We start from the raw sequence: 27,194 nt of genomic DNA, 5'->3' as shown, positions 1-27,194 counted from the left end.
GCCCTGGCCTTGCTCAGTGGGTTAAGGATCCAGCACTGCCGTGAGCTGTGGAATATATTTAGGTCACAGACACAGCTCGGATGTGGCTGTGGCATGGGCTGGCAGCTGCAGCTCCGAATGGACCCCTAGCCTGGGAACCTCCATGTGCCATGGGAGTGGCCCTAAAAAGCAACAACAACAAAAAAAAAAGGAGCAAGAAAAAACCAGCCTAGATTCAGAAATTTGGACTATAAAATTACAATGTATATATTCAATCTGCCTGATCATCCTTTAACAGAATGGCAGTGGTTTCTCTCTGCAAATTTTTTTTGTTTTGTTTTTGTTTTTGTTTTTGTTTTTTGGCTGAGCCCACAGCATGTGGAAGTTCCCAGGACAGGACTGAACCCACACAACAGGAGTAACCTGAGCTGCTACAACACTGGATCCTTAACCCACTGCACCACAAGGGAACTCCCTCTTCTTTTCACACTTTTTATACTCATTTTGCTATAGGGAAAAAAACTTACACTAGAGCAATACTTCATTTCTTAGTATTATTCATGATTAAGAAAAAAAATGCCACTGGCCCCTCCAAAAAACTCTCACCCTTAATTAATACCATGCATTTATTTTAAATTACTGCATCTTTAAAATTATCAACTTCAACAGGAGGCAAAGAAGGATGATGACAGGAAGGGAGAAGGACTCCAAATTCCCATTTTACTAATGGCAATGGACAGTTACAGCCATCAGTTTTGAACAATTCAAATGTAATGAAGGAGAGTAACACCTGAATTCTAGAACTCTCAGCAATATGCTATGCAAATCTCACCAAAATTTTTAACCTCTGAAAGTCAGTTTCCTCTTGTATAAATTAAGGATAGTAGTTTCTTAAGTCACAGCTATCAAAAAGCTAACACAGGAGGAGTTCCTGTTGTGGCTCAAGCTAACAAAACCAAATAGTATCCATGAGGACACAGGGTTTGATCCCTGGCCCCGCTCAGTGAGTTAAAGGATCCAACGTTGCCATGAGTTATGGTGTAGGTGAAAGATGTGGCTCAGATCCTGCACTGCTGTGCTGTAGAGTAGGCTGGTGACTACAACTCCAATTCGACCCCTAGCCTGGGAACTTCCATATGCTAGAGGTGCAGCCCTAAAAAGAACTGCCCTCCCTCAATGAAAAAAAACAAAAAGATTAACACAGGAGTACTGAATCTTCTCCTAGAGTCTTGGCCAATTTACATCCCTCAAAAAAATACAAATTTAAACACAAAAGCCTTATCATGAAAGGAAGCATATAGTAGTCTGAGGGAAAGACTGGATGGACTACTTCCTTGTAAAAAGATGGGATTCAAAATCTCTAGGATGTTCCCCCGTGGTGGTGCAGCAGGTTAAGAATCTGGTGTTGTCGCAGCTGTGATGTAGGTCACAAGTGTGGCTCGGGTTCAATCTCTGGCCCAGGAACTTCCACATGCTGAAAGCAAGGCCAAAAAAGAAAGTCCTTATTACTATTGCACTGCATAATAAATAATAGTTTTCTTAAGATATCTGTGTGTATTTATATACAGACACACACATAATTTTATATATGTACACTACATCAAGGTTTTGATCTGAGACCCTCTGAAGCATGGCCACAAAGACAGAAACTAGAAACTTTAAAATATGTGTAATAGATTATTACTAAGATATTAGGAACTTGGGATAAAACTATTATGAAAAGAATAATATTAAAGAAGCATCCAGAAATTCTATATAAGGAGAATAGAATTCTGTAAAAGAATATAGAATTCTGTATAAGATTCCTCCTTTATTATATCTAAGTGTTTCTTATTACAATTTTACCTAAAGACCTCATGAAGCCATTGCATTCAATCATGTGGAATGATCCCTAAGAACATTAATGTGGTATTTTATTCCCCGTACAAGGAGAAAGTATAGAAATTATGCCTACCTTTGGAGATCAAAAATTTTGGTTTTGCTTTGGGGGGGGCAATACCTGTGGCATACGCCATTTCCCAGGCTAGGGGGTGAATCAAAAGCCAGAGCCAGCTTGTGGGAACGCCGGATCCTTAACCCATCAAGCAGGGACAGGGATGGATCCAGCATCTTCATGGATACTAGTTGGTTTTGTTTCCACTAAGCCACAACAGGATCTCTGGAGATCACAATTTTTAAAAATAATTTTAAAAAACTGATGAAGAAACTGATTTTAAGAACAAAATAGTGTGGAATTCCCTTGCGGCACAGCAGGTTAAGGATCTGGCATTATCACTACTGTGGCTCTGGTTACAGCTGTGGCACAGGTTCCATCTTTGGCCTGGGAACTTCTGCATGTTGCAGACACAGCCAAAAAAACAAAGCTAAACAAAACCAAACTAGGAGCTCCCTTGTGGTGCAGCAAGTTAGGATCCAGCAGTGGCTCAGGCCACTGCTGTCATGCAGATTTGATCCCTAGCCAGGAATTCCACATACCATGGGCACAGCTGGGGGGGGGGGGAGGGAGGGGTAGATTTAGTATTTCTATAACTCTATCCAAGTTTTTTTTTTTTTTTTTGGCTGCACCCAAAGCATGTTCAAGTTCCCAGGCCAGTGATCCAACCTGAGCCACAGCAGCACAGCAGCAACCTGAGCCACTTGCTGTGGGTACAGCCATAAAGAAACAAAGAAAATAAAATGAAACTTTACCTCTCCTCTCACCTAGAGATAGAGTCTACTTGACACCCCTTTGATGTGAGCTGCCCTTGTGAACTGCTTCATCCGACTTGATGTGGCAAAGTGGATACTGTGTCATTTCAGTGCTCTATCTTATAAGTGACCCTATAGCTTCCACTTTTGCTGGATCGATGCTAAGACTACCATGCAAGGGAGTGAGTCTATCGTAGTGGAAAACACCAGATCATGCAGAGAAAAATTCAAGGAGCCCTATACAATAGCCATCACTATCAGAAATGTGAGTGAGACCATTTTCGACTTTCAAACCTGTTCAACTCTCAAGGTAAACCTAACTGCCTAAGTGAGGCCACACAAAAAAAGGAATTGCCCAGTCAATCCACAGAATCATGAGAAATAAATCACTGTTGTTTTAAGCCATTATTATAATATATTATCACCTAACTATTTCAACTCCTGCTATGTGTAGAAAGAAATGCCATTATCTAAATTAACCCAAGAGAGGTTACCAATATGTTTCAAAGGCTTGTAAAAATATCACTGGTGGAAGAGGGAGGGAGGGAGGAAAAAAAAAAAAATCACTACTGGAATGGGTCAAATATCTTCATTTACAAAAGAAAATACTATTGTTGGAGTTCCCGTTGTGGCGCAGTGGTTAACGAATCCGACTAGGAACCACGAGGTTGCGGGTTCGGTCCCTGCCCTTGCTCAGTGGGTTAACGATCCGGCGTTGCCGTGAGCTGTGGTGTAGGTTGCAGACGCGGCTCGGATCCCGAGTTGCTGTGGCTCTGGCGTAGGCCGGCGGCTACAGCTCCAATTCGACCCCTAGCCTGGGAACCTCCATATGCCGAGGGAGCGGCCCAAGAAATAGCAACAACAACAACAACAAAAAAGACAAAAGACAAAAAAGAAAAAAAAAAGAAAATACTATTGTTATTAAAAAGCAGTAATTACAGGAGTTTCAGTAGCGGCTCAGTGGTTAACGAATCCAACTAGTAACCATGAGGTTGCGGGTTCAATCCCTGGCCTTGCTCAGTGGGTTGAGGATCCGGTGTTGCTGTGAGCTATGGTGTAGGTTGCAGACACGGCTCAGATCCCCGAGTTGCTGTGGCTCTGGCGAAGGCCGGTGGCTACAGCTCAGATTGGACCCCTAGCCTGGGAACCTCCATATGCTGCGGGAGAGGCCCAAGAAATGGCAAAAAAAAGACCAAAAAAAAAAAAAGCAGTAATTACAGATAATTTGTTTAGCATTTATTACTACAACATATCAGATAATTTGTTCAGCATTTTTTTCTCTACAAACAGAATTCCAAATTCTGTTAACCTATGTTTCTGAGAATGAAACAAAATTCTATATGCTTTTTCCTCACATATTTGAAAGAGTCACAGTAAGTAGAGCACAGATCTACATCAAAATGTTATCAACTGACGGTTTAGTTTTTCTGAGTTCAGTTTATAAATCTTTCCTTAATAGAACCATGATGAGCAAATGTTCAACACACGTTGCTAAAGAAATAGTCTGGAGAAATCAGGAATAATTTTTAACAAGCGATTTTTACAATTTTCCCATCATTAATGACTATCTTCATATTTGTTCCTAAGTGAGAAATTACCAACATAATAATGACTTGGTAGTACTTAAATTTTACAATACCTATTTTTACATACCTCTATAGTAGGATGAGTATTATGCTTGTAAGCAGTATATAAGGGAAACTGAATTTGAAAAATTTTTGCCACACAAAGTAAGAGTTTTTCCTTCTCATCTGTACTCCATAAACTAAAAGGATCAGAGCCCTTTGAAGATTCCTCCTCAGTCAGATTACAAATTTTTGTAGAGTTTGATTTTTTCTCTACTGATTTTTGTCTTTCTGTACTTCCTTCATTACACTCTCTTTCTATGTTCAGTTGTTCTTCTGCTTGATTACTCTCATCTTGCCACGTGGAATCTATGTTAATAGTAGTACAATGTTTACAAAGCTGGTCCCGGAGCACTTGAACTTGGGCAATCACTAAGTTAATAAGTGCACACACTACTTGGTTAAAAATCTCCAGATGCTTATATTCTTTGAAGCAGCATAGACATTGCCTATAACAGAAAAAAAAAATTTTCAATAATCAATACTTCCTCAAGAGGCAACAATTATATCGTTTTTTTCTTTCCTTGGGCCATGCTTTTGCCATGTGGAAGTTCCTGTACCAGGGACTGAACCCATGCCACAGCAGCTTCCCAAGCCCCACATGAACACCAGGTCCTTAACCCACTGGACCATGAGAGAACTCCTAATTATATCTTTTTAATAAATAATATTTAAAAAGTAAATACCAAAATATTTTATGAATAATTTTTATTTCCTCCTTCCTGACAGAGGAGCACAAGAACTTTAAAAACATAGTATCACACCAAAAACTAGTACTTGTAAAAAGTCACCATATTAGGTTGACAGCTATCATCTTCGGTTTTATTTATGCATTTATCTGTCCCTCTACACAAAGCACTATTTAAGAACAAGAATTGTGGCTATATCTTTGCTTCTGTAAGTACTAAGACTCAATACATGTTTAGTGAATATAAGGAAACTGACTCAAAATACCTTATTAGTAAACCTAACTGATTTTACATAAGGGATTTTGTCAATTAATAAAAAAGCTACATTTTAAAATTAATAATTTGGAGTTTCCATTGTGGCTCAGCAGTGAAGAACCCAACTAGTATCCATGAGGGATTCGGGTTCAGGCTCAGTTCTAGCATTGCTGTGGCTGTGGTGTAGGCCAGCAGCTGAAGCTCCAATTCAACCCCTAGCCCGGGAACTTCCATATGCCACAGGCACAACCCTAAAAAGAAAAAAATTAAAATTAATAATTTTATTTATTAATAATTAATAATAATTTGCTTGAATGCTACTTAGGAGAGATATCCACGCCTTATCTGGCATATACCAAAAGTCTTTAGGAACAAGACACACACACTATACACACACATAGTTTCACTTCAGATCCAGCAGAAAATGAAAATAAAACAAGTAAGAATCAGTAATTATTACATGAAAATCCAGTTCTCTTAGACATGTTGTTAGTAGCACAATGCCTGGCGTATTGTGGATAATCAAAGAGGTCTGGTGAATCAATAAGTAAATGATATCAAAGTACCCAATTTTACTGTATCCAATGACAGAAAACAGTTAAAAACTATCGCTTACAATTTGCACCTAGTCATATTACCAAAACAAATCAGAATATCCATATTGTACCAAACAGATCACCGAATTCCTTTATGTCCACGTAAGAATAATTTCATTTCTCCAAGTGTGCAGATTTGGGTATGGCCACAATTCTTTAATACTCTTCCCTTTATAAAGGTGAAGCCCAATTTTCCTCCCCTTAAGTGTGGACTGGCCTTAATGACTGGCTTCTAATGAATGGAATGTAGCAGAAATGACAGTGTGACATCTGAACCTAGGTCATAAAAGACATCACCACTTCTACCTTGTTCTTTTTTGGAGCATTCACTCAAGGAGAAGCCAGTTATCATGTAAGCCACCCAAGGAGACCCGGGCCAAGTTCACATGAGAAAAAAACTCCCACAAACAACCAGCGCCAACTTACCAATTGTGGAAGTGAACAGGGAAGCAGATCCTCCAGGCTCACTTAAGGTCATGCAAAGAAAACTATAACCTAGCCAAATCTTGACTAAAATCTTTTTCAGAAATCCAAATCAGGAGTTCCCGTAGTGGCGGCGCGGCAGAAACAAATCCAATTTGGAACCATGACGTTGTGGGTTCGATCCCTAGCCTCGCTCAGTGGGTAAGGATCTGGCATTGCCATGAGCTGTGGCGTAGGTCGCAGAAGCGGCTCAGATCTGATATGGCTGAGGCTGCGGTGGGGAGTAGGCATGTGGCTACAGCTTATATTCAACCCTCAGCCTGGGAACCATCATATGCCACGGGACGGCCCTAAAAAGCAAAAAAAAAAAAAAAAAATCCAAACCAAAACCAACCAGCTAAACCACTCCCAATACAATAAATAATAAATATTTATAACTGAGATAATAAATGTATCTCTGAGGAAAATAAATGTTAATTTTTGTTTTAAAACACTACTCTTGGAGTACTTTGTTACAAAGAAAATACGTAAATGATACATCAGAACTCTTCTCAGTGGCAAAATGAAGGTGATTTTAACTCTAAGGCTTTCTCCAGTTTTAAAATTCTGTGATCACAATTTCTACAAGAAAAATAAACCCATTATTCAACATTTATCTAATGAACAGCTTCTTACTTTAGGTTTAGGAAAAAACCAAGTTCAAAATAAAGAATCAGACATGACTCTCTCTTTAGTGAAAATGAATCTGAGTTTCCAAGGAGAGTTTCAAGGAGAATTGAGAAGATAAGTGAACATACACACCCATTTAAAATCATTACATATTATATAAATTATACACTTTATTGTATATTAAATTCTGAGAAGTCTAGGTATTTGAATTCTCAATATAGCATTTCTCTCTATATCCTATATCCATACCCCACAATCCAAGAAGGGGAAAGTGTTTGGTCTTTTTTTAAATAAAAACATCACTTTCATGGAGTTCCTATTGTGACACAGCAGAAAAGAATCCAATTAGTGTCCATGAGGATGCAGGTTCAATCCTTGGCCTCACTCAGTGGGTCAGGGATCTGGCATTGCCATGTAGGGCCCAGACATAGCTTGGACCCTTTGTTGCTATGGTGTAGGCCGGCAGATGTAGTTCCAATACGACCCCTAACCTGGGAGCTTCCATATGTGGCAGGTGTGGCCCTAAAAAGAAAAAAAAAAAAAAAAGGAAAGAAAAAGAAAAAGGAGGGGAGTTCCCACTGCAGAAAATGGGCTCAGCAGCGTCTTAGGAACACTGTGAGGGGATTCAATCCCCAGCCTGGTACTGTGGGTTAAGGATTCAGCACTGCCAAAGCTGTGGATTAGGTCGCCACTGCAGCTAGGATCTGATCCCTGGCATGGGAACTCCGTATGCCACGGTGCAGCCAAAAAAGAAAAAAAGAAGGAAATAAGTGACACTGTGGAATAAATAAACTTGGAAGTGGGAGTTCCCGCTGTGGCTCAGCCGGTAACAAACCCACTGGGATCCATGGGGAACTGTGTTGGATCCCTGGCCTCACTCTGGGTTAAGGATCTGGTACTGCTCTGAGCTGCGGAGTAGGTTACAGCCTTGGCTTGGATTCCAAGTTGTTTCGGCTTTGGTATAGGCCAGCAGCTCCATCTCCAATTTGACCCCTAGCTTGGGAAATTCCATATGCCGTGTTTTCCACCCTAAAAAGACCAACAAAAATAAATAAACTAGAAAGGGACCACAGAAGACTATATCAACAAAATGAAAGATTACCTCTACAGAATACTGCAAAGCTCAGGACTAAAGAACTTCAGATACTTCTGAAAGCAGAAATAAAGCAGAGTGAAAAATAGGACTAGGAGTTCCATTCGTGTGACTCAGTGGAAACAAATCTGACCAGGATGCATGAGGAGGCCGGTTTGATCTCTGGCCTTGCTCAGGGGGTTAAGGATACAGTGTTGCCATGAGCTGTGGTGTAGGACACAGATGCAGCTCAGATCTGCCATTGCTGTAGCTGTGGTGTAGGCCAGCAGCTTCAGCCTGGCTTCGACCCCTAGCCTGGGAACCTCTATATGCCTCGGGGCAGCCCTAAAAAAAAAAAAAAAAAGAACTAAATGAAAGGTACCTTTAAAACCTGCAGATACCGTTGCAACTTGACCCAAGGAAATCAAGTTCTCTCTGTACATAAAGTGAACGAGATAAACTCAGGAAAACACAATAGTGAAGAAGGAAGAGACACAACAAACTGAAAGCCAGAGAATTAAGTGAAATTATAACTGAATGGTTAAACTCCTCAAGTACCTTTTCCCTCCCCAACCACCAGACTAACAAATCTTAAAGTAAAAGACTTGGAAAATATTAGGAGTCTAATAGAAAAGCCCATTTATCCCATTATGAAGTCTGTTCACCATTTGACCATCATAAATGTTGCCAACATCTGAGATGCTACATTGACCCAGGCTTTCCAATTCATCTTTCAGTGGCCTTCTCCTAATCATGAAAGGATAGCTAAGGGTAATAAGACTTTCAAGAAAAAGCTGCATCACCAAAGGGAGATCATAAACAGTAAAAAGAAATTCATAGGAAGTGGGTAAAATGCAGGACGAAAGAAGATTTTAATTAATTTTTAATCTTTAGAGACATGAAAGATACTGCATTACTGAAACAAGAACAGAAAACTATTAAAAAATGCACTCCAGGAAGTCCCTGCTGTGGGCTCAGCAGGTTATGAACTCAACTAGTACCCATGAGGATGCAGGTTCAATCCCTGGTCTCACTCAGTGGGTTAAGGATCCGGCATTGCTGTGGCTTAGGTGTAGGCCGACAGCTGTAGCTCCGATTCAACACCTCACCTGGGACCTTTCATGTACCACAGGTTCGACTCTAAAAAGCAAAAACAAACAAACAAAAAAAACCCTGCACTCCAATTACAAGACAGAATACTTTAACGAGTACAAATATGCATTACATGCATTCTGTGTATGTATCATTCACAATTTAAAAACCAATTAAAATTACAATTTGTAAAATTCAACGGAAGATCCAGAAGTAAAACTGGAAAAATCTCCTAGAAAGCTACCTAGACAAAGACAGATAATGGGGAGAAATAGACAAACAAGCCATCAATCAAGAAAGTATAAGAGTTCCAAAAAGACAGCAGAAAATACAAGAAATTAAATTATAAATTTTCTTAAAAATTTCAGAACTGGAGTTCCTGTCATGGCTCAGTGGTTAACGAATCCAACTAGGAACCATGAGGTTTCAGGTTCAATCCCTGGCCTCACTCACTGAGTTTAAGGGTCTGGCATTGCTGTCAGCTGTGGTGTAGGTCGCAGACGTGGCTTAGATCCCACATTGCTGTGGCTGTGATGTAGGCCAGTGGCTACAGCTCCAATTAGACCCCTAGCCTGGGAACCTCCATATGCCGAGGGTGCAGCCCTCAAAAAAAAAAAAAAAAAAAAAAAAAAGACCAAAAAAAAATTTCTGAACTGAAAACCCACCAAAACACATATCATCATTAAATTTTTGAAGCCAGGAGTTCCCATTGTGGCTCAGCAGAAATGACCCTGACTAGTATCCATGAGGACACAGGTTCGATCCCTGGCCCCATTCAGTGGGTTAAAGAATCCCGAGGGTTGCTATGAACTGTATGTAGATCACAGATACAGCTCAGGGATCTGGCACTGGCTAGCAGATGTACCTCCAATTCAACCCCTAGCCTCCTGGTAATTTCCATATGCCATAGATACGGCTATTAAGAAGAAAAAACAAAATTCTGAAGCCATGGAGATAAAGATCCTCAAGGTTTTTAGGCAGAGTGAAAACAGTGATAAAGAAGGAGGAGTTCTCTCATGGCACAGCAGGTTAAGGATCGGGCATTGTCAGTATCCTGAACTCAGCCTGGGTCGCTGCTGTGGCACAGGTTAAATCCCTGTGCCAGGAACTTCCATGAATCACGGCACAGCCAAAAAAAAAAAAAGTTTAGGAATAAAAAGAGCTAATATGTCTCCAAAATGATAGTGGAAGCTAAAATACAACAACAACACTTACAAAATTCTGAGAGAAAATAATTTCCTATCCACAATTCTATATTCAGCAAAAATTAGCAATAACAAGTAAGGTTAGAAGACACATTTTTTAGGCAATAAAGGTCTAAAAACCTTGTCTCCCATGTACTTCTTCTCAGAAAAGATGTCATTCTAACAAAATAAGAAGTAAACCGGAGTTCCCATCATGGCGCAGTGGTTAACGAATCCGACTAGGAACCATGAGGTTGCGGGTTCAGTCCCTGCCCTTGCTCAGTGGGTTAACGATCCGGCGTTGCCGTGAGCTGTGGTATAGGTTTCAAACACGGCTCGGGTCCCAAGTTGCTGTGGCTCTGGTGTAGGCTGGCAGCTACAGCTCCAATTCAACCCCTAGCCTGGGAACCTCCATATGCCGCGGGAGCGGCCCAAGAAATAGCAAAAAGACAAAAAAAAAAAAAAAAGAAGTAAACCAATCAACATGGCATGGAATCCAGGAAACTAGAGATACAGTGCAACAGAAAAGCAAAAGTTATTTTCAGGGATGATTTGAGGTAATCCTAGTGAGAAATCAATACAGATTAGAGTAAGAAGATAAAGGCCAAAGGTGATGGGGGGAAAGGAGGGAAATTAGATTACTTTTTTTATTATAGGCCTCTTTTTTTAACCATTTTATTTTTTAACTCTATACATATTTCTTGTATTTGTACACCAATATCATAGACACTTCCACTATATGAGCTTATCCTATTTTCTTCTCAGTCCTACCCCTATTATTTCTAGTCTGATAAGACTATTAGCCAAGGAGAGTTATGTGCTGCCCATCTGATTGGAGTACACTTACATTTAAGAACATACAATGGCGGAAAAAAAAAAGAAAATGCAATGATAAAAATTTCTAAATGACTAGCATAAAATATGTAGCAGCAATTAATACAGTAAGAATACTAAAAAAAAAAAAAAAAAGAATACTAACTGCACATTCACAAGAAACCTATGATGTCAAGATTAAGTTATTTTAGGAGTTCCCTGGTGACCTAAAACAGGTTAAGGCTCTGCACTGCCACTGCTATGGCTCAGGTCACAGCTATAGCACAGGTTCAATCCCTGGCCCAGGAATTTCCTGCACACTGAAGCTGCAGCCAAGAAATTTTTTTTTAAACAAAAAATAAATTATTGGATTTCATAATTCTATCTAACAATAAGTAGTCCAATAGAAACAACATTTTCCCTGGCCTGGCAACTGATGAACACATGAAAGGACTACTAATCCACAGTATCCAACCTTAACAAAGTTGTTTTATTTAAAAGCTAACTTTTTTGGAGTTCCCATTGTGATTCAGTGGTTAACGAATCCATCTAAGAACCATGAGGTTGCAGGTTCGATCCCTGGCCTCCCTCAGTGGGTTAAGGATCCGGTGTTGCTGTGAGCTGTGGTGTAGGTCGTAGACATGGCTCGGATCCATGTTGCTGTGGCTGTGGAGTAGGCCGGCAGTTGTAGCTCTGATTAGACCCCTAGCCTGGGAACCTCCATATGCCCCAAGTATGGACCTAAAAAGCAAAAAAAAAAAAAAAATCAATACCCCAATGGTCAAATTTCTTTCTTTTTTTTTTCTTTTGGTCTTTTTACCTTTTCTAGGGCTGCTTCCCTCGGCATATGGAGGTTCCCAGGCTAGGGGTTGAATCGGAGCTATAGCCGCGGGCCTACACCACAGCCACAGCAACACCAGATCTGAGCCGAGTCTGCAACCTACACCACAGCTCAAGGCAAAGCCAGATCCTTACCCAACTGAGAGAGGCCAGGGATTGAACCTGCAACCTCATGGTTCTTAGATGGATTCATTAACCACTGAGCCATGACAGGAACTCCCCAATGGTCAAATTTCTTAATGCCAAAATAAAAAGTAGAGCATTAAAGAAAATACACATTGATCTATTCAAAAGCAATAGTGTCTAAAACTGTTCTAAAAAATAAAGTTCATTAAAACAATGAAAATAAGCAACAGCCTCAAACATTTATTAACTACAAATGACAGGTACGAAAGGTACACTTTTTAGCCTGGAAATACAAAGATCTGACAGAACCTCCCCTCAGCCAGCAGCCAGAATTCTTTTAGGAGAGAAATCTTGAAATAACATAAAGTAGACAGGTAACATAAAACAAAGAACCTTTAATTAAGCCTACTAAGGCATCTGCAAGAAATAAACCTGAATCTGTTTTGTGATAAGCTTTAAACAAGTAAAAAAAAAAAAAACCTAGCAACAATTCCACTAAAGATTATGCCTTAAGCTACCAATGCCTTCATCATATATGACATTTCTCTCATACCCATATATGCTCTTTTCCAAATTCATTCTTCAATTTATTCTAATTATTCTGTCACTTAATGACAAATGTATACAAACTAACACCCTAAAAGGAAAATTAGGTGACAATGTATATTTAAAATTCAACTCACAAAGTCAGTGTTCGAAATAGCTAAAGATGCATACCTCTGTGTCCAGGAATTGATATAAGCAAATATTTTGAGAGTATGTTCCTTTCTGAGCTGTAGTCCATCACCACCTTCTATATCTGATACTGAAAAAAATTAGAAAAGTAACTTTTAATTTATGAATAAATAATGCTAAGCCAATATTAAAGCTTTTTGCTTAATTTACAAATACAAATATTTCGGTAACTTTTTTTTTTTACTTTCACCAAAGAAAATAAATTTGGTTTATTTAATTCATGACTCATTTGAGGCTAATACTGTCCCACAAAATCTGAGAAAGTCTCAGGAATTGGAAACAGAGTACCTCTGAAATTACGAACAAAAGTGGGGCTAAGAAATATTAAAGTCTCATTAAGAAGCAGTCAGACACTCCCCCATTCCCCCATCCCTGCTCCCAACCCCCACTATCTCCAAAAGCCTGTTTCCTCACTGGAGATGCTGAACCAGAGAGAGCAGAGTTTTGGAAAATCAGGTAACTGAAAGCCAGGAGGATCATACTGAAAACATTTCATCTCCCTGTACAGGCATTTCCCACTATGCCAGGTAAGCATTACTGAGAAGGCTCATGTGATATAAAATCTTACAATAAAGAAAACAAGGCGCAGTGGAAACAAATCTGACTAGGAACTATGAGTTTATGGGTTCAATCCCTGGCATCGCTCAGTGCATCAAGGCTCTGGCGTTGCCATGAGCTGTGGTGTAGATCACAGACATAGCTTGGATCTGATGTTGCTGTGGCTGTGGCGCAAGCTGGCAGCTGTAGCTTCTGGGAACCTCCATTTGCCTTGGGTACGGCCCTAAAAAACAAGAAAAAAAGAAAACGAGACTAACAATAAAACTTTAGAAGCAGACTACTCAAAATCTATGCAATTTAGTAACCAGAACACCAACAAAAGTCTGATTTAAATTTAAAAAAAAACAGTACACAGTTAAATCTCTGTTGGCATTTGCACTAACCAGTATCAGTCAACTTTCTCCAACTTTAAACCTAGAGGTTCATGCTTCATCTTTTGATATGAAGGTACCAGAGGGTATTCAATTCTAATAAAGATCATTTCCAAAAAATTAAAGATCAAATATTACCAATCTCATGAATTCATCATCTTAATGACTCTGCACTTACTTCCTTCACACAACTCTACAAGTAGAAAACATAGGGGTCCTGAAGACAATAAACCAATCACCGCAGGCACAAGAAGGCATTTCTGAGGAGTATCAGCTTTGATACTATTTTTTCACATACTATTAGGGTCTTCCCTTTAATTACATGAAAATTTGCGGAGTTCCCGTCATGGCCCAGCGGCTGACAAATCCGACTAGGAATCATGAGGTTTCAGGTTCGATCCCTGGCCTTGCTCAGTGGGTTAAGGATCTGGCGTTGCCGTGAGCTGTGGTGTAGGTTGCAGACGCAGCTCAGATCCAGTGTTGCTGCTGCTCTGCTGAAGGCCAACGGCTACAGCTCCGATTAGACCCCTAGCCATGAAAGTTTGCATGAATCACTGTAGAATATTAATGTGATAAGGGAAAATCCCATATGAATCAATAAAATGTTCCATCATACTAATATCACTGTATATGCAAGTTTTCACCTTAAAAACTTTTTTAATTTTCACTAAAAAAACAAAACAAAAAACCTTGTTCTAGTTCAGATTAATATACTCAATGTTTGAACTTAGGGTACTCTTCCCCACTCACTTCCAGAAATTACTTAAGTCCAAGTAGGAGGTTGGATGATTCCTCTCTGGTAATACTGACTAGACTAAGAGGGGTATTAGAAAAAGGAAAAAAAAAAAAATTCTCTTGGTCAGAAAGAGAAGGAAAAATTATAGGGCAAAAAATATATGCCAAACAAATTAGTAAAAAAGTAATAGCACCTGAGGCCCTGAAAACCAAAGACACTAATACCCATCAGGGAGAAGATCCTAACAACAAAAAAACCTAGCAACTGTGACAGAATAAGATGTGGTGGGGGGGATGAGCTAAGAGTACTACTAAAAGCAAGCTCTTGGTTTGTATGATTTCACCAAGATAAGACCACAACACACAATGACAGTTTCCTTCCCCACCTGAAAACACAAAGGAAGAAAGTGAATCCAAGGATCATAACCCGTCTCTAACACAAAACACAAATGGCACACATTCTGGAAAAAGCGTACATGTAATGAGAAACACCTATCCTCCACCTGAGGCCCACCTGGCAACCTCACTAATCACCTACACAAACTTTCTAACTCATTTCATTATACCTACCCCATAACCAGAAAGGGAAAGAAAGGATATCTTCTCAGAGTTAAATAAACTAAAGTCTTCTCCAGATAGACAGCAAACACCATACTCAACAATTTAACATAAAATGGGAAAAAGACAATCTTTTCAGCAATTATTGCTGGGAAGCCTGGATAGCTGCATGCAAATCAATGAAACTAGAACACACCCTCACACACCATGCACCAAAATAAACTCAAAATGGCTTAAAGATTTAAATATAAGACAAGACACCATCAAACTCCTGGAAGAGAATATAGGCAAAACATTCTCTGACATCAACCTTACAAATGTTTTCTCAAGTCAGTCTTCCAAAACAACAGAAATAAAAGCAAAAATAAACCAATGGGACCTAATCAAACTGACAAGCTTTTGCACAGCAAAGGAAACCAAAAAGAAAACAAAAAGACAACTTACAGAATGGGAGAAAATAGTTTCGAATGATGCAACTGACAAGGGCTTAATCTCTAAAACATATAAGCAACTTACACAACTCAACAGCAAAAAAAGCCAAGAACACAATTGAAAAGTGGGCAAAAGACATGAATAGACATTTCTCCAAAGAAGATACACAGATGGCCAATAAACAAATGAAAAAATGCTCAACATCCCTGATTATTAGAGAAATGCAAATCAAAACTACCATGAGGTGTTCCCATCGTGGCGCAGTGGTTAACGAATCTGACTGGGAACCATGACGTTGCGGGTTCGGTCCCCGCCCGGATCAGTGGGTTAACGATCCGGCATTGCCAAGAGCTATGGTGTAGGTTGCAGATGCGGCTCAGATCCCGCGTTGCTGTGGCTCTGGTGTAGGCCCGTGGCTACAGCTCCGATTCGACCCCTAGCCTGGGAACCCCTAGCGGCCCAAGAAATGGCAAAAAGACCAAAAAAAAAAAAAAACAAACTACCGTGAAATATCACCTCACACCAGAGAGAATGGCCATCATTAATAAGTCCACAAATAACAAATGCTGGAGGGAGTGAGGAGAAAAGGGAACCCTCCTGCACTGTTGGGGGGAATGTAAGCTGGTACAACCACTATGGAAAACAGTATGGAGGTACCTTAGAAAACTATACATAGAACTACCATATGAGCCAGCAACCCTACTCTTGGACATATATCCAGACAAAACTTTCCTTGAAAAAGACACATGCACCCGCATGTTCGTTGCAGCACTACTCACAATAGCCAAGACATGGAAACAACCCAAATGTGCATGACACATGATTGGATTAGGAAGATGTGGTATATATACACAATGGAATACTACTCAGCCATAAAGAACAAAATAATGCCATTTGCAGCAACATGGATGGAACTCGAGACTCTCATACTGAGTCAGTCAGAAAGAGAAAGACAAATACCATATGATACCATTTATATGTGGAATCTAACATATGGCACAAATGAACCTTTCCACAGAAAAGAAACTCATGGACTTGGAGAATAGACTTGTGGTTGCTGAGGGGGAGGGGAAGGGAGTGGGGTGGATTGGGAACTTGGGGTTAATAGATGAAAACCATTGTTTTTTTGTTTTTTTTTTTTGTCTTTTTGTCTTTTTTGTCTTTCTAGGGCTGCACCCATGGCATATGGAGGTTCCCAGGCTAGGGGTTCAATCACAGCTGTAGCCAACAGCCTACACCAGAGCCACACCAACTCTGGATCTGAGCCGCATCTGTGACCTACTCCACAGCTGGCAATGCAGGATCTCCAACCCACTAAGCGAGGCCAGGGATGGAACCCGCAACTGCATGGTTCCTAGTCGGATTCATTAGCCACTGATCCACGACACAAACTCCGAAAACTACCTCTTTTGGAATGGATTAGCAGTAAGATCCTGCTGGCAACTATGTCTAGTCACTTACGATGGAGAAAGATAATGTGAGAAAAAAGAATGTATAAGAGTTCTCCTCGTGGTGCAGCGGACACAAATCCGACTAACCAACCATGAGGTTGTGGGTTTGATCCCTGGCCTTGCTCAGTGGGTTAAGGATCTGGTGTTGCCGTGAGCTATGGTGTAGGTTGCAGATGTGGCTCAGATCCCGCATTGCTGTGGCTCTGGCGTAGGCCGGCATCTATGGCTCCAATTCAATTCGACCCCTAGCCTGGGAACCTCCATATGCAGTGGGAGCGGCCCAAGAAATGGCAAAAAGACAAAAAAAAAAAAGAATGTATACATGTATGTGTAACTGTACCATGCTGTATGGTAGAAAAAAAATTGTATTGGGGAAATAACAATAAAAAATTTAAAAATAAATAAACAATTCAAGACTGAAGCTTCTCCTCTATCATCAGGAACAACACAAAGTAGCTGCTTTCACAACTTCTTTTCAATGCAGTACCAGAAGTTCTAGTCAGATTAATTAGGCAAAAGAAAAAACTGGAAAAAGTAAAATTACTTCTGTTCATGGGTAACATGTAGAAAACTCTAGAGTCTACATACACACACATATATGTACAAAACAGTAGAATAAATGAATTCAGTAAAGTGACATGTCACAGAGTCAACACATAAAAATCTACTGCAGTTCTATCCACTCACAATAAAAAATATGAAAAGGAAATACAGAACATAATTTCAGTTATAATAGAATCAAGAAGAACAGAAAACTTAGGAATGAACTAAACCAGGGAGGCGAAAAGATTTGTAAACTGACAACTACAAAAAGCTGCTGCAAGAAACTAGACACAAATAAACAGAAAGAAATCTTATATGCATGGAGCATTTAACATTATTAAATGTCAACAATGTCCAAAGTGATATATAGAGTCAATACATCCCCTAGGAAAATCCCAATGTCTTTGGCAGGAATAGAAAATTCTACCCTTAAACTCACATGGTATTTCAAGGGACCAACCCCCTCCCCCCAAAAAAAACTTGAAAAACTAGAACAAAGTTGCAAGACTCACATTTCATGACCCCAAAACAAAGCACATAAAAACTACAATGAGCTATCACTTCACACCCACTAAGATGACTACTATTTTTTTTAAAACTTCATTAAATAACAAGTATAGGAGGATGTGGAAAAACTGGAACCCATGCACACTGTTGGTATGAATATTAAATAGTGCAACTGCTATGGAAAAGAATACAGCAGGTCCTCAAAAACTTGCAATAAGAATTACCATATGGGAGTTCCCGTCGTGGCGCAGTGGTTAACAAATCCGACTAGGAACCATGAGGTTGCGGGTTCAGTCCCTGCCCTTGCTCAGTGGGTTAAGGATCTGGTGTTGCCGTGAGCTGTGGTATAGGTTGCAGATGCGGCTCGGATCCCGCGTTGCTGTGGCTCTGGCGTAGGCCGGAGGCTACAGCTCCGATTCGACCCCTAGCCTGGGAACCTCCATATGCCACGGGAGTGGCCTAAAGAAATAGCAAAAAAAAAAAAGACAAAAAAAAAAGAATTACCGTATGATTCAGCAATTCTACTTTTATGTATACCTATGGAAAGAACCAAAAACAGGATCTCAAAGAGTTATTTGTACGCCTATGTTCATAACAGCATTATTCACAACAGGCAAGAGACAGAAGTAACTCTACAGAGAGAGATACAAATGCAGATATGCATATGTGTAATTGAATCGCTTTGTTGGATACTATAAATTAACACAACATTGTAAATCAACTATATTTCAATTTAAAACAAATGGTTAAGATGAGAAAATTCATGTTGTTTTACTACAATTTTTTAAAAAATTTAATTAATAAAAAAAGGAGATAGGGAAGCCCAGACTGCAATTTTAAAAAAGCCACTGATTGGAGAGTTCCCCAGTGGCACAGCAGGTTAAGGACCTGGCATTGTCACTGCTGTGACACTTTCATCACTGGCCTGGGAACTTCCACATGCTACAGGTGTGGCCAGAAAAGAAGAAGCCACCACTGATCTTTACAAGTCATCCGAGATTCATTAAAATCCACAATATAATAAATTAAAAAAGGAAGGGAAGAAGGAAGGCAATCTCAAGAAATCCTTCCACCTTTCCTTCAGAAGAGAACTATATTCCAACTCTTAAGGGTCAACCACCTAAGCAGGCAAGAGGGCAAGGTGGGGGAACTGTCACACATATTTAGAGAACAACAAAAATAGCCCAATGAAGAGATCAAAGTAGAACTGGGAACATAAAGGCTGGGTAATACCGAAGAGTAACAGAGATACCATCCCCCCAAACCAAGAAAAGGAACTTCAGTAACTGAAAGAAATATACCCACCTGATACAATGCATGAGGTAGAAGGGTGGAAAGAGGGTGGAAAGTAAATGACATTCACCAATTAGATTTTAAAAAGGAAAGAAAGAAAGAAAGAAAATGCTCATAAAAACTTCAAGATCAGAAACGGCTAATATGATGGCAAGTACAGCCTCAAGAGAAAACACGAGAGTACAAAGCATAACCCAGAAGTCTAGTAGATATGACCCAGATCTTGACCCAAGCAAAGGATAAGTATTCTCCTATACAATGTCACAACTCATCAGATGAAAAAACTCATGACTGCTAATCATGCCAAAGGTGCTAAATACAACCTCACGTAACTTCTTAGGAGCCAGTAAGAAAGGTACCATCAAGCAAAGTCTCAAAAGCACACCAACTGTGGAGTTCCCGTAGTGGGGCAGCAGAAACCAGATCCGACTATGAACCATGAGGTTGTGGGTTCAATCCCTGGCCTCACTCAGTGGTTAAGTATCTGGCGTTGCTGTGAGCTGTGGTGTAGGTCATGGACACAACTTGGATCTGATGTTGCTGTGGCTGTGGTGCAGGCGGGAAGCTGTAGCTCTGATTGGACCCCTAGCCTGGGAACCTCCATATTCCTCGGCCCTAAAAAGCAGAAAAAAAAAAAAAAAAGCACACAAACTTTAAGAAATTGGGCCCTATCCAGAACCCTGTCCAGCAGTAAAGTTAGTCATTGAGACCAACCCAGCTTGGTAAAATGGCTAAAGTACAAACAGCTCCAGGAGATCAGTACTGGCCAGCAGTTGTTCCTTGGGTAAACAGAAATTACTAGACTAATGCTTGATCTTAAAACTTATTTCAGTTTTCATGTGGTGCAGCAGGCTAAGGATTCAGCACTGCCAAAGCTGTGGTCCAAGCCACAACAACTGCAGCATGGGTTCAAACCCTGGCCTGGAAACTTCCACATGCCACAGGTACAGCCAATAATAATAATAATAATACACATTCACCAATCTTTTGACACAGGGCCTTTTCTTAGGGTTTTGGTCCACTAACGGGAGCTCTGCATCTTATCTCTTCTTTCAAAAGAAACAGAAGCAGTGCATTGGCTGTCATTTCCATTCCAACTTTCTATTACAATAGTTTGAACACTTATTCATTCTGCAAAGCAATTTTCTTTTTTTTTTGCTTTTTAGGGCCGCACCTGAAGCATATGGAGGTTCCCAGGCTAGGGGTCCAATAGGGCTGTAGCTGCCAGCCTACCCCAGAGCCACAGCAACGCCAGAGCCTTAACCCACTGAGTGAGGCCAGGAATTGAACCTGCAACCTCATGGTTCCTAGTTGGATTCATTTCCGCTCCACGATGGGAACTCCTGCAAGAGCAATTTAAATACAGAACACTTTATAGATTGTAAAATTTCCCAACCCAGGAAGTTCCCATTGTTGCTCAGTGGTTAGCAAACCCAACCAGCACCCGTGAAGACGTGGGCTCGATCCCTTGCCTTGCTCAGTGAGTTAAGGATCTGGCATTGCCGTGAGCTGTGGTGTAGGTCGCAGACATGGCTTGGATCCTGAGTTGCTGTGGCTGTGGTGTAAGCAGGTGGCTTCAACTCCAATTGGCCCCCTAGCTGGGAACCTCTGTATGCCTCAGGTGCGGCCCTACAAAGACAAAAAAAAATAATCCCAACCTTTCAATTTTAACCGTATGTAATTCAAGAAAACTTTTTATGTAACTCTTCATCATCAACTCTTTCCATCTTTTTTTTTTCCTGAACCTAAAAAGCAAGATGTGGAAACAGTCTTGGAAAGGGTTAAAGAAAGTTTCCTAAAAGAAATAACAATTAAACTGAAAGACAGGAGTTAGAAAAAAAGAGAAGCAAGAAAGGAAAAGAGAGGAGAAAAAAAGAAAGACTACACAGAGTAACAATAATGCAGACATCTGACCTAAAGAATAAAACCTTCAAATTGTTAAAATAATGACCAATCTAGAATTTGATACCCAGAGTAAATCTCAGTAAGAAGGGTGAAATAAGATTTTGGACAAATGTATATGTTTACCATTGACAGACCATGAACAGAAACTTAAGATTAAGAGGTACCTCAAAAGGGGGGGAAGGGAAGAAATCCAAGAGAAAGAAGCAAAAAAAGATATGGTTAAGAAGGAAGCAAACAAGTGGGTAAACCTAAATAAGCAAACTGGCAAAAAACTAATAATACTTATTATAGATCTTTCTTGACTTACAATGGCATTACATCCCAATAAGCCCACAGTAATTTGAAACATATGTAATTTGAAACAACATAAGCTGAAAATGCATTTATTACATCTTACTTGCTTAACACCATAGCTTAGTTTACCCACCTTAAACATGCTCAGGGAGTTCCTGTCGTGGCGAAGTGGTTAACGAATCCGACTAGGAACCATGAGGTTGTGGGTTCGGTCCCTGCACTTGCTCAGTGGGTTAACTATCCGGCATGAGCTGTGGTGTAGGTTGCAGATGCGGCTCGGATCCCGAGTTGCTGTGGCTCTGGTGTAGGCCAGTGGCTACAGCTCCGATTTGACCCCTAGCCTGGGAACCTCCATATGCCGCAGGAGCGGCCCAAAGAAGTAGCAAAAGACAAAACAAAACAAAAAAAAAACATGCTCAGAACACTTACTTTAGCCTACAGTTGGAAAAAATCATTTAACACAAAGCCTATTTTATAATAAAATGTTGAGTATCTCAGGCAATTTATTACATACTACACTGAAAGTGAAAAAAGAATGGCTATATGGATCCAGAATGGTTGTTAGCAGATGTTTACCCTCATGACTACACAGGTGATGGGGTGCAAGGCTGAGAGAAAGGTACAGCTTACTGCTACTGCCCATCATCACACAAGAATATCATACCCACATTACTAGCCCAGGAAAAGACCAAAATTCAAAGTACAGTTTCCACTGAATGCATATCACTTTCTCACCATCTTAAAGATGAAAAATTTTAAGCTGAACCATCTGAAGTCAGGATGTGTCTGTTGTCTGGCAGCCTTTAAAAGTCTAATGAGAGAGTTCCCGTCATGGCTCAGTGGTTAACGAATCCGACTAGGAACCATGAGGTTGTGGATTTGATCCCTGGCCTTGCTCAGCGGGTTAAGGATCTGGCATTGCCATGAGCTGTGGTGTAGGTCGCAGACCAGCTCCAATCCCGCACTGCTGTGGCTCTGGCATAGGCCGGTGGCTACAGCTCTGATTAAACCCCTAGCCTGGGAACCTCCATATGCCGCAGGAGCGACCCTAGAAAAGCCAAAAAGACAAAAATAAATAAATAAAGTCAAATGAAATACTAGACAATAACAAAAAAGATGATGGAAATAAAGACTTTTTTTTTTTTTTTTGCTTTTTAGGGCTGCAGGTGCAGCCTATGAAAGTTCCCAGGCTAGGGGTCTAATTGGAGCTGCAACAGCCAGCCTACAGCACACCCATGCCAGATCTGAGCCTCATCTGCGACCTACATCACAACTCACAGCAATGCTGAATCCTTAACCCACTGAGTGAGGCCAGGGGTTGAACCCATATTGAACCTGCATCCTCATGGATACTAGTCGGGTCAGTTACCTCTGAGCCACGATGGGAACTCCCTAAAGACACATTCTTAATGTGCTCTGAATTGATATGTCTGAGCACATTAAAAAATTTTAATTATAGACAAAACAACACAAAAGCCAAGTTCCAAGAAACTACAAACTAGGACAAGTCTTTGCAAAAGAGTTACCTATGAGTTCAAATAAACAGATCAGAAAAGAAAAACTGTCCCATTTTTTAAAAAAAAGGACAAAAAAATAAAAAATGATATATGTGGTTCAAACATACCAATGCAATACTTTTTCTTACAAGATTTGCAAAAAAAGCTTAACACCTAGTGTTGATAAACTTAAAAAACAGGACTTTCAAACATTAGTAAAAACAATTTGACAATATTTATCAAAATCAAAAATAGACCATCCTCTGAGTGTTAGATAAGCATCTTTCTCTCTATATTTTTTTCTCATCTAAAATAACACTCATCAATATTCAACATAGCATTGTTCATAATACCAGAAGACTGCAAATAATCTAATGTCTATCAACAGAAGACAAGTTAAATTCATGTTAATAATGGAAAATTATGCTTCAGAAAAAGGGGGGATGCTCTTGATAAAGTGGTATTAAATAATCCTCCAAAAGTTAGGTGAACAATGACAAAACATCATTTTTAATTAATTTTATAACGATCCTCAAAAAAAAGACTATCATCAATCAAATTTTAACAATTCACTGTTTGAAAACTGAGAAATCAACAAAAAAAATCAGGTATTTATCCTGCCTTCCTGTACTAGTGGTAACTCAAAGTAATTGAACAGGTAATAGAAGTTTTTCCTTATGCAGATAGAAGAACTGATGAAAAATGATAGAATTAGAATATCACCATTTTGCAAATGCTAATGAAATAAAAGATCTAGGCTATGGCATTACCAAAAAAAAAAAAAGGCAACAAAATGACATTATTTGCCTTCTGATGGAAGACTACAACATATCCTATAAAACAGTAAGCCAAGAAACCTAATCTAAATCTGATTAAGCCCCTAAATTTAATCACTAAATTACAGAAAAAAGAAGACAAAAAAACACATTCAATAATTCCACAAAGATAAAATAAGCAACATCCAAAATGAAAAACATCTATGGGGGGTTCCCATCATGGCACAGTGGTTAACGAATCCAACTAGGAACCATGAGGTTGCAGGTTCGATCCCTGCCCTTGCTCAGTGGGTTACCGTGAGCTGTACCATAGGTCGCAGACGTGTCTCGGAACCCGAGTTGCTGTGGCTCTGGCATAGGCTGGTGGCTACAGCTCCGATTAGACCCCTAGCCTGGGAACCTCCATATGCCGTGGGAGCGGCCCAAGAAATGGCAAAAAGACAAAAGAAAAAAGAAAACCTCTATGGGATAAATGATTCATGGAATCAGTAGTTTCCTCAACAATAAATGGCAAGAAAAAAAATTTTAAAACACACAGAAGAGAGGTACCAAAAGACTAAAATAGTCTTAATTAAGTCTGATTAGGAAATGACTCCTAGAAATCTCTCCTTAAAAATAAAAATTTAGGGAGTTCCCTCATGGCTCAGCGGTAATGAACCAACTAGAATCCATGAGGACGAGGGTTCAATTCCTGGCTTCACTCAGTAGGTTAAAGGATCCGGTGTTGCCATGAGTTGTGGTGCAGGTCACAGACACAGCTTGTAGTTGGCGTTGCTGTGGATGTGGCACAGGCCAGCAACTACAGCCAAAATTTGACCCACAGCCTGGGAACTTCCATATGCCACAGGTGCAGCCCAAATAAATAAATAAATAAAAATAGTAACAGACTGGAGTACCCGCTGTGGCACAGTGGGTTAAGGATCCACTGCCGTCTCTGAAGCTGCACAGGTTCAATCCCAGGCCTTGCACAGTGGGATAAGCATCCAGCATTGCCACAACTGTGGTGTAGGTCACAGCTGCAGCTTGGCTTCAATCCCTGGCCCAGGAACTTGCATGTTCCATGGGCACAGCCAAAAAATAAATAAATTTTAAAAAAGCAATAGGCAACATGGATAACTTACATACAAATAGTACATAAAGTTAATTTCCATTTTAATTATACCAAAGACAAACCTAAGCTTGAGTTGTATAAAGTACATGAGTAGACAGTCATGTCATCAAAATAGCAAAATGGAAGTTTTCTACCACCTTCCAAAGGACACTTATTTTGACATCACCCATGGATAACACTGCCTTTGTGGAAGTCTGGAAGTACAGCAGAGAAGTTCCAACACACACAAAAAATCCAAGATTGGACACAATGAAGAAAATAAAAGGAACAGTTTCAATTTATCTGTGACATCCTTTCCCCAAGGCAGCACAGCACAATGCCAAGAGAAATCTTGCCTGAGGATGCCCCCAACCCCAAAGAGGCACTCCCCAACTCATCATATACCTCCCTCACACACACTCCCACCCTGTAGCTAGCTCCCTATCTACACCCCTAAGGGCAGCAAAAGCAAGCCTTCACAGACAGCTAATGAGTATGTGCAAAAAGCTGTCCCAACTTCTGTTCTGCAGAAATGGAAGAAAGTACATAAACTAGAGAATTCAGCACCACTGTTAAGGAAAGCAAATAAGAGGCAGTCCACACTCAACATGGCTTTGCATGATCAGCAAAGGACATAACAATCTTTAAGAATTATCCTCCAAAAGAGAACAAGAAATGAGGAATAGATATACCCACAGAAAAGGTCTGAGAAAGCCTCAGAATTCCCAACAGGGCTGAAAGAAGCTATGTCTTTCCTGAAGCCAGTCAGTAAAAACTGAAGATGACTGCTTCTTCAAAGGCAAAAACAGCAACTCAAGATATCATGGAACATGAAAAAAAATAAACAATAAACCACCAAAGGAACACAATAATTTCCAGTAACCAACTCCAAGAAAAAGGAGATATACAGTATGTCCAATAAATAATTCAAAATAGCTGTTTTAAGAATGCTCAATGAACTACAAAAAACAAAACAACACAGAAAGACATACACAAATACAATGAATAAAAACAAAAATGCAAGAGGGAGCATCAAAAACATACTTGATCAAGCAGAAGAATCTATGAAGTGGAAGAAACTGAAATTACCCAGAGAACTAAGAAAAAAGAATGAGAGGAAACTCAAAGAAACTATGAAATACAATTATGAGGAAAAATCTATTTCTGGATTCCCAGAAGGAATAAAGAGGAGGAAAGGAACAAGAGTTTACTTGAAAGAATAGCTGAGAATGTCGCAGATCTGTAAAGATACTTAGACATCCAAATTTATGAAGCTCATACTTCCTAAAAAATTTCAATTCAAAAAGATTCTCTCCAATACATATTAGAATGAAACTATCTATAAGAGGGGGAAAAAAAATTCTTTGTGAGAGTTTTGTGAGATCTTTCCTCACAAATCATCTGTAAGACTATCAGTGCATTTCACAGCAGAAATCTTACAAGTCCAGTAAGAATACAATGACATAGTCCGAGTGCTAAAAGAAAAAAACTGCCAAGCAAGAACACTTTATTCAGAAAAGCTGTCCCTCAGAAATAAAGTCTACTACTATAATATGGTGGCATGTCAATCAATTAACTACAGCATAAAGGTTAAAGAACAAAACTACTATAGGTAATTATAGTTAAAATAATTTGTTAATGGACACCTAATACAAAAAGATGCTGGACGGAGCTCCCCATTGTGGCTCAGCATGTTAAGGACCCAACACTCTCTCTGTGAGGATGCAGGTTTGATCCCTGGCCTCATTCAGTGGGTTAAGGATCCTGCATTGCTGCAAGCTGCAGCATAGGTATAGATGCAGCTCGGCTCCAATGCAGCATAGGCTGCAGCTGCAGTTGCAGCTCCAATTCGATCCCTGGACAAGAAACTTCCATATGCCACAGATGTGGCCATAGACAAAGATGCTGGCATGCCCTGTTGGCTCAGCGGGTTAAGGACTGGCATTGTCACTGCTGTGGTATAGGTTCAATCCCTAGCCTGGGAAATTCCACATTCCTTGGACACAGTCTCCACATCCCCCCAAAAAAGATGTAAACTGTGATAACAAATACTAAAAACTAGGAGCAAGAGTAAAAGGATAGTTTGTGTACACAACGTTGTTATCTGCTTAAAATGGACCATTATGTCTACAACATGTTTTATTTAAGTCTCATGGTAACCACAAAGCAAAAACCTAAAGTAGATACACAAAAGGTAGGGGGAAAAAAAAAATCAAAGCATACCATTAAGGACATATCAGTTCACAAAAGCAAGACAGTAAGAAGAAGAAAGGAAAAATGAAACTATAAAACAGCCAGAGAACAATAAAATGGCACGAGTCAATCTATACCTATCCATAATGACTTTAAATGTAAATACATTAAATTCTCCAGTCAAAGGCACTGTGGCTACGTGGATA

General features: G+C 39.9%; 1 protein-coding gene across 5 annotated transcripts in view; it reads right to left on the bottom strand.

Moving 5' to 3' along the window:
- Window positions 1-27,194, bottom strand: part of USP34 (ubiquitin specific peptidase 34) — a 256,844-nt gene that overhangs the window by 204,876 nt on the left and 24,774 nt on the right. For all 5 annotated transcript variants that reach the window (XM_047781997.1, XM_047782001.1, XM_047781996.1 and 2 more), the window contains exons 2-3: window positions 12,769-12,856; window positions 4,321-4,741 (exon numbers count right to left, since the gene is read on the bottom strand). In XM_047781997.1, coding sequence (XP_047637953.1) covers window positions 4,321-4,741; window positions 12,769-12,856 — 509 coding nt within the window. The remainder of the gene's footprint in view (window positions 1-4,320; window positions 4,742-12,768; window positions 12,857-27,194) is intronic.

Source organism: Phacochoerus africanus, chromosome 5, assembly GCF_016906955.1.
Source record: "Phacochoerus africanus isolate WHEZ1 chromosome 5, ROS_Pafr_v1, whole genome shotgun sequence".
Taxonomy (NCBI): domain Eukaryota; kingdom Metazoa; phylum Chordata; class Mammalia; order Artiodactyla; family Suidae; genus Phacochoerus; species Phacochoerus africanus.
Note: the sequence above shows the minus strand (reverse complement) of the source record. Positions and strands in the feature narration are given on the sequence as shown.